Source organism: Salmo trutta, chromosome 6 (assembly GCF_901001165.1).
Source record: "Salmo trutta chromosome 6, fSalTru1.1, whole genome shotgun sequence".
NCBI classification, from domain to species: Eukaryota; Metazoa; Chordata; class Actinopteri; order Salmoniformes; family Salmonidae; genus Salmo; species Salmo trutta.
The window spans coordinates 45,603,568-45,612,375 of NC_042962.1; the positions used below are offsets into that span (position 1 = coordinate 45,603,568).

The window sequence follows — 8,808 nt, forward strand, 5'->3', positions numbered from 1 at the left end:
TTTTTTTAAGCAACGTCATTGTAATCAGAGGCCGCACGAAGACATTCCTGCAGAAGGTGATTTCGTCGCTTGGTCTAACATTTAGATTTAAAAAATGGTGAAAGTAACATTTAACTCGTCCTTTGGACAAAGGGATTTGAAGAAAGCATGCAATGCCGAAGCGCTTATTCCGGAGGAGAGGGTGAGTTGAGCTAAACCAATGTGGTTAATATTTGTTGCAACAAACGTGGATGACAAAACTGTAACCGTTCAAACAACGTAGAACCATAACTGAAACAAAGTAACGTCGATTAGAAACATGTCTAGACTCTTGATAATTCAACCAGTGACACGGGCGATGTCGGAAAAATGGCTGCTACACAAATCATTTTCGGCAGACTGAGTGTTGTTCGCAGGACCGTGTTAGCTTTTCGATTCGGTGTTGATTTAATATAGGCCTGGAGGCATGAAATACCTGAAGAACATTCAGGTCGTCTTTCCTATTCATTCGAACAGTTCTTCCTGTCTTGGTTATGAAGATTAAAAGTTAAATGCGTGTATGTAGACGCCATAGATAGTCTTGATATGAATGGACCAAATGAAGTGTGTTAATGTCGTACGGTCGGTGTGTTGTCTTTCCTCCTGACAAAATGCATGCTGTGTACAGACGTTTTTGTTAACCTATCAACTGTTAGTAGATGCTGTATCCGCAATAAGAAGCCTGTGAGTCCAAACTCACCCCAAGCGCCTGGATTCATGCCTATAAGTTTAAGGTTGGCGCAGGGTATTGCCCATAATAAAGGTACAGTGCATTCGAAAAGTATTCAGACCCCTTCACTTTTCCACATTTTGTTACATTACAGCCTTATTCAAAAATCGTTTTTTTAAAACTCATCAAACGAAACACACAATACCCCATAATGACAAAACAAAAGTTTTTTTTTTTTTTTAGAAAGTTCATAAAAATTGATGCCTCCTGAGTGGTGCAGTGTTCCAAGCCACTGTATTGCTGTGCTTGAGGTGTCACTACAGACCCAGGTTCGATTCCAGGCTGTCACAACCAGCCGTGACCTGGAGTCCCATAGGATGGCGCACAATTGGCCCAGCGTCGTCCGGGTTAGGGAGGGTTTGGCCGGGGGGGCTTTACTTGACTCATTGCGCTCTAGCGACTCCTTGTAGCGGCCCGGGCACCTGCAGGCTGACCTCGGTTGTCAGGTGAATGGTGTTAACTCCGACACATTGGTGCAGCTGCCTTCGGGTTAAGAGGGCGGGTGTTACGAAGCACTGTTTGGCGGGTCATGTTTCAGAGGACACATGACTCGACCTTCTCCTTTCCCGAGCCCGTTGGGGAGTTGAAGCGATGAGACAAGATCGCAATTGGATATCATGAAATTAGGGAGAAAAAGGGGGTAAAATACAACAAAAAATAAATACCTTATTTACATAAGTATTCAGACTCTTTGCTATGATACTTGACATTGAGCTTGGGTGCTTCCTGCTTCCATTGATCGTCTTTGAGATGTTTCTACAACTTGATTGGAGTCCACTTGTGGTAAATTAAATTGATTGGACATGATTTGGAAAGGCACATCTGTCTATATAAGGTCCCACAGTTGACAGTGCATGTCAGAGCAAAAACCAAGCCATGAGGTCAAAGGAATTCTGTAGTGCTCCGAGACAGGGTTGTGTCGAAGCACAGGTCGGGGGAAGGGTTCCAAAACATTTCTGCAGCATTGAAGGTCCCCACAGTATCCTCCATCGTTCTTAAATGGAAGAAGTTTTGAACCACCAAGACTCTTCCTAGAGCTGGCTACCTGGCCAAACTGAGCAATCGGGGGAGAAGGGCCTTGATCAGGGGGTGACCAAGAAGCCAATGGCAGTTTGACAGAGCTCCAGAGTTCCTCTGTGGAGATGGTTGTCCTTCTGGAAGGTTCTCCCATCTCTGCAGCCCTCCACCAATCAGGCCTTTATGGTAGAGTGGCCAGACGGAAGCCACTCGTCAGTAAAAGGCACATGACAGCCCGCTTGGAGTTGGCCAAAAGGCACCTAAAGGACTCTGACCATGAGAAACAAGATTGAACTCTTTGGCCTGAATGCCAAGTGTCACATCTGTAGGAAACCAGGCACCGCTCATCACCTGGCCAATGCCATCCCTACGGTGAAGCATGGTGGTAGCAGCATCATGCTGTGGGGATGTTATTCAGCGGCAGGGACTGGGAGACTAGTCAGGATTGAGGGAAAGATGAACGGAGCAAAGTACAGAGATCCTTGTTGAAAACCTGCTCCAGAGCGCTCAGGACCTCAGACTGGGGAAAAGGTTCAGCGGTAATAACACAACACATCCGCCACGCTGATCCTCAACACGCAACATGGGGGGCCCCTCGGGTGTGTGCTCAGTCCCCTCCTGTACTCCCTGTTCACTCATGACTGCACAGCCAGGCATGACTCCAACACCATTAAGTTTGCCAATGACACAACTGTGGTAGGCCTGATCACCGACAACGATGAGACCTGACACTGTGGTGCAAGGACAACAACTTCTCCCTCAACGTGATCAAGACAAAGGAGATGATTGTGGACTACAGGAAAAGGAGGACCGAGCACGCCCCCCTTCTCATTGACGGGGCCGTAGTGGAGCAGGTTGAGAGCTTCGAGTTCCTTGACGTCCACATCACCAACAAAGTAGTAACGTGGTCCAAGCACACAAAGACAGTTGAAGAGGGCACGACAAAACCTATTCAGGAGACTGAAAATGTTTGGCATGGGTCCCCAGATCCTCAAAAGGTTTTACAGAGCATCCTGACGGGTTGCATCACTGCCTGGTATGGCAACTGCTTGGCCTCTGACCGCAAGGCACTACAGAGGGTAGTGTGTACGGCCCAGTACATCACTGGGGCCAAGCTTCCTGCCATCCAGGACCTCTATACCAGGCGGTGCCGGAGGAAGGCCCTAAAAATTGTCAGACTCCAGCCACCCTAGTCATAGACTGTTCTCTCTGCTACCACACAGCAAGCGGTACTGGAACGCCAAGTCTAGGTCAAAGAAGCTTCTAAACAGCTTCTACCCCCAAGCCATAAGACTCTGGAACAGCTAATTAAATGGCTACCCACTATTTGCATTGTCGTCGCGCCCCCCCCCCCCCCCCCCCCCCCCAACTACGCTCTATCTATGCATAGCCACTTTAACTCTACGTACATAATTACCTCGACATCGGTCCCCCCCCCCCCCCCCGCACATTAACACATTGACTCTGTACCGGTACCCCCTGTATATAGCCCAGCTATTGTTATTTACTGCTGATCTTTAATTATTTGTTATTCTTATCTCAATTTGTTAGGGACTTTCTTAAAACTGCATTGTTTGTTAAGGGCTTGTAAGTAAGCATTTCACTGTAAGGTTGTATTTGGCGCATGTGACAAATACTTTTGATTTGAAGGTTGACCTTCCAACAGGACAATGACCCTAAGCACACAGCCAAGACAATGCAGGAGTGGCTTCGGAACAAGTCTCTGAATGTCCTTGAGTGGCCCAGCCGAAACCCGGGCTTGAACCCAATCGAACATCTCTAGAGACCTAAAAATAGCTGTGCAGCGACATTCCCCTTCCAACCTGACAGAGCTTGAGAGGATCTGCAGAGAAGAATGGGAGAAACTTCCCAAATACGTGTGCCAAGCTTGTAGCGTCATACCCAAGAAGACTCGAGGCTGTAATCACTGCTTTGTCATTGTGGGATATTGTGTGTAGATTGATGAGGGAAAACAACTATTTAATCTATTTTAGAATACAGCTATAACGTAACAAAATGTGGAAAAAGGGAAGTGGTCTGAATACTTTCCAAATGCAATGTGTCTGGGTGGATACATGGTTCCATTGGAAATAGAATGCAGATGAGATTACAAGTCTATAGAGAATTTATTCACTATAGAGAATCTGAGTGAGTTGGGCAATAATTGCTGAGGAATGCAGCAGCCAGGGACAGACCTGGGGAGAAAATTCCCCTGCAAAGAAAGACCTGGCCATCATGTCTGTTTCACCTGTAGGAGAGCAGTTTGGACAGTCAGACGGGTGAGATTAAATGCTAATATCCTGGATAAGGTGTCAGAATAGTGAAGGTTTGTGACATGACCAGACAGCATAGTCCACAGAGACCATCCATGAGCCACCTCCTTATTCCTGACCTGTAGCCATAAGCCAACCTGAAATGACTGAGAGTGAGACAAGCATGGCCGTCATTCAATAGCCCCTGTATCTGTTGCTAATTTTGGATTTTTGAAAATATGCACCTTGGTTTACCTCAAGCACGTCTCTGTATCGACAGTAGACTAATGGGGAGAAAAAACAATATGTTCTTCCACTAAAGTACGAGCATGGGGATCTCTCAGATCTGTTTTGTTTTCCTCATCTGATCTCCAGGGAGAGCTAGAGCTGTTGACATCCACTCTTTTGTTTCAATACGAACCCCACCCCAACTCTGCATAAACAACTTCAGCGAGTTCAGGAAAAGGGCCTGCCACCAAATTACAACATGTGCCTCTGGGCTCCATAATATTAAAGTGAGGGAGCAAAACAACAGAGATGATGGAGAGGGCTAAAAGATAAGGCGGTAAATGAATAATGGTTAGAATGTCTTGAAGAAGTAGATGATGGAAAGGAGGTGTGAGGGAGGGTTGGTGAGCAAGAGAAAGGGAGGTAGGTTTAGCTGTGTGTTTGAATGGTGCGTTGCATAAGCATCTCTCTATCACGACTACCATACTCCAACTGATATCAACAGAACACACCACAGCTGTATTGTGCTGCTTAGTCACACTATTTGAATCAAACACCGTTTGGCTATGTTGTGTTGCAGCGATTTTTATTTGAACAATAAAGAGGATTTATAGAGGTCAGTTTTCTTAATGCTAGCCATGATTCATCTGGACTGACAGCCTACTGTTAATTGAGAAAGGTTGATGAACCAATATTATGTAATGGAACAAACAGGCAGACATGCTGGTATTGCGAGAGGCTGTCTATAGGCTTTACTCTGTATGTTATAGAGGACCACAATGGCAAGAAGTCTTTAGATTTTTTTGTTTATGTATCCTCTGCAATTTTAATATAGTCCTATGTACTGTATCTGTTGCCTGGTGTAATGTATTTTAAGTGATCAAATCAAATGTGCATGCACTATATTTGTCTTCTTACTCTCAGGACCTGGAGGATGGCATGCGGGTGCGTCGGCAGTCCAAGGTGTGGTGCTGGTACAGGTGCCTGGGACTGGCTCTCATGCTGTCAGGTGTGGTGGTGGGAGGGGCTTACCTTTACAAGACCTACATACTGGTGAGGGACTGTTGGTTAGACCCCTATAATGCCATAGGCTCAACTATATACTGAACAAGAATATAAACGCTACCATTTCAATTATTTTACTGAGTTACAGTTCATATCAGGAAATCAGTCAATTGAAATATTCATTAGGCCCTAATCTATGGATTTCACATGACTGGGCAGGGGCACAGCCATGGGTGGGCCAGCCAATCAGAATGAGTTTTCCCCCACAAAAGGGCTTTACTACAGGAAGAAATACTCCTCAGTTTCATCAGCTCTCCGGGTGGCTGGTCTCAGATGATCCCGTAGGTGACGAAGCCGGATGTGGAGGTCCTGGGCTGGCGTGGTTACGCATGGTCTGCGGTTGTCATACCAATTAGACGTACTGCCAAATTCTCTTAAATGACGTTGGAGGCAGCTTGTGGTATAGAAATTAACATTCAATTCTCTGGCAATAGCTGTGGTGGACATTCTTGCAGTCAACATGCCAATTGTACTCTCCCTCAACTTGAGACATCTGTGGCACTGTGTTGTGACAAAACTGTACATTTTAGAGTGGCCTTTTATTGTCCCCAACACCTGCGAAATGATAATGCTGTTTAATCAGCTTCTGAATATCAGGTGGATGGATTATCTTGGCAAAGGATTAATGCTAACAGGGATGTAAAAAAAATTGTGCACACAATTTGAGAGGAAGTTTTGTGTATATGGAACATTTCTGGGATCTTATTTCAGCTCATTAAACATGGGACCAACACTTTACATGTTGCGTTTTATATTTCTGTTCAGTATAGTTAAAGCTTCCTTTCCTTGGTTAGAGGACATATTTGCATACGCTGTGGGCTGGTTTCCCAGAAACAGATTAAGCCTAGTCTTGGACTTTTGAATGAACCCCTAATCAGGAGATATTTCTGGGAAACCAACCCAGTGTGCTAGCTAACTATTTACAGTGTTGGTAAGGTAGAGCAAGTCAGGGTGAGAGACAAGTCCTCACTGTCGTCGTCTTACCTTGACTTCCTCAGGAGCGCAGGGTGTATTGGTGCGGGGTGGATTACCTTGAGCAGGACTACATGGTTCAGGACGAGGACGAGGTGGCCTTGCCCTCTGCACTGAGACACATCCAGGAGAGCATCCGTGTGCTGGAGGAGGTGGCGCTAATCAACGTGCCCGTGCCCGAGTTCTCAGACAGCGACCCGGCCGACATCGTCCATGACTTCAAAAACGTGAGAAGAGAACACTGCTACACACACACACACACACACAAACCAGATTTCCATCCAACCTTTTTATGCGACTGATGTGCATGTCGGATAAAAAGTCACGACAGGCCGAAACAGAACATTTGTCGGTAAACCTTCCAAATGTCGACAACCCTAAATACACTAGACAAGGTGAGCTCTTGTGTTAGTGAAATGAATTATGTGAGAAATGTCGGTGGAAACGCTTTTATGTGCAAATATTGATATAATAACCATCACATCGGAACCATGCAGTTTATTAGGCTACAGATTAAATCCGTTTTGAAGAACTTCTGAGTGGTGAATGTGCAAGGTAATGAGCACGGTGCGCCTTTCCCATAAATATCCAGAGTCTTATTCTGGTGACATGGTCAGCAATGCTTGGCTGCTGTTTTGACAAATCTAAAATAATCTTGCTCTTTTGTCCATAATCTCGTCATGTAGGCTTATACTCCCATATATATCTGTGAGCTGTTGGCTTGAGCGCATGTGGCAATACCAGAGTGGGCACACTGAAAATCTGATGGAAACCCATTTAACTTGTATGTTTTTATTTGGTACATGGGAATTTAACTGCAAAAGGTGTTAAGTCATCAGGCACAGCCTTTTATCCGCAGCAAGTCAATTTGATGAAATGCATCTCTTGTGGGGGAATGTGCCTGTTTTTATGTGGATTTTAGAAAATTCACATGAATCTGTTAATTGGATGGAAACCTACACACACACACACACACAGTGGTCTGAATTGTTGTTGAGAGATACTGCATATGTGACATCACAGAGCTCGGTCTATCTAGCTGCTTCCATGCATTTACGGCTCAAAGAGGAAAGTCATTCCACCAGTGTATTAGCCGTCAAACACCTATTTATAGAAACTGGTAAGTGTTCAATACTGTGTTAATAAAACACGTGCTGAATTGAAGTTGTTGAATGTAATCATGTGTGTTGAGGTCTGAGGTTTGAATGTAAAGTACCTCCGGGTGTTTTTGTAGCGTTGGATCTAATTCCTTTCCTCCTCCTCAGAGGCTGACAGCCTACCTGGACCTGAGCCTGAACAAGTGCTACGTCATCCCCCTCAACACCTCCATCGTCATGCCTCCCAAGGACTTGCTGGAGCTGCTCATCAACATCAAGGTACCTGTAACACATAGACACACACATACGACTGGAGATGTTTATATGTATTTCAATTATAAAAATAAAAAAATCTAGCAAATGTTGGAGAAAATAATGTTAAGTGTGTGATTTGCCCCCCCCCCCCCCCCAGGCTGGTACCTACCTTCCCCAGTCCTACCTGGTCCATGAGCAGATGATGGTGACTGAGCGTCTGGAGAACGTTGACCAGCTAGGATACTTCATCTACAGCCTCTGCAAGGGCAGAGACACCTACAAGCTGGAACGCAGAGAGACCATACTAGGTTAGTACTGCTGACACACACACCATACTGGGTCAGTACTTGCACACACACTTTTTAAGATGTACCCCGAATAGTCATGTATTGACCATTTTGTGAAATTCCTTCGGCCCCTTGGTGGACCTGAGAACACACATTGGCCAGAGTATAATGAACAGGTGCTATATATAGGCCTACACACCCATTTTGAATACATATTCCTTCATCTGTACCTTGCAGGCAGGGAGAAGCGTGAAGCCCTGAACTGCAGAACGATCCGTCACTTTGAGAACAAGTTTGTGGTCGAGACACTCATCTGTGAGCCTTAAAGGGGACTGGCTGCTTCAGACAACCCATGTATAGTTTCACTCACTGTCTGCAGTGAGATTTTTAACCCTTCTCTCTCTCCCGTATCACCCCTCATAGATCCTTTACTCTTCTGTACTGTTGGTAGTTGTCAAGATGATTCCAAGTCAATACTGTTGTATAAAACTAATGAATTTTTCACTTTGCGTAAAGTAAGTACCATTTTCATTTGGGGGCAACTCTTATCTTCAAAGAAAAAAGACGTGTTCAGCTTTTCTATATTTTGTGGGAATTGTTTTCTATCTTTACTCTGGGGTTTATTATTGTTAAAGAAACTGTTTAAACGGACACTTGAGTCAGTTAATTACACTGTTAAGGTATAACTAGATTGATGAAATAAACTCAATGAGAATGCTTACTTTAGCATAGAAAATGAATGATTTTTGTATCTGCTGTCACCAGTACAGTGCGATGAAACGAGGAATCTCATACCCCACAGGTCCGTCTGAAAACGGAGCACGTGGTAACTTGTTTATAGTCTGTAAAAAGGAAGATTAATACCACAATAAATCTTAATCGTTTTA

The 8,808-nt window shown here is 44.8% G+C and overlaps 1 protein-coding gene across 1 annotated transcript; it reads left to right on the forward strand.

The window, feature by feature from the left end:
* Positions 1–2: 2 nt before the first annotated feature.
* Positions 3–8,806, forward strand: LOC115196025 (integral membrane protein 2B-like). The gene is made up of 6 exons (XM_029756484.1): positions 3–181; positions 5,170–5,298; positions 6,309–6,509; positions 7,548–7,658; positions 7,792–7,942; positions 8,159–8,806. Exons 1-6 carry the CDS (start codon positions 95–97, stop codon positions 8,245–8,247), a joined length of 768 nt encoding a protein of 255 aa, XP_029612344.1. The 5' UTR covers positions 3–94; the 3' UTR covers positions 8,248–8,806.
* Positions 8,807–8,808: the final 2 nt, after the last annotated feature.

What these genes read in the sequence shown, in the direction of transcription:
- LOC115196025 (XM_029756484.1), top strand. Translation starts at nt 95, where the DNA reads ATGGTGAAAGTAACATTTAACTCGTCCTTTGGACAAAGGGATTTGAAG. An exon ending in CGCTTATTCCGGAGGAGAGG is followed by an intron (nt 182 to 5,169) that starts GTGAGTTGAGCT and finishes TCTTACTCTCAG; the next exon opens with GACCTGGAGGATGGCATGCG. An exon ending in ACGCAGAGAGACCATACTAG is followed by an intron (nt 7,943 to 8,158) that starts GTTAGTACTGCT and finishes TGTACCTTGCAG; the next exon opens with GCAGGGAGAAGCGTGAAGCC.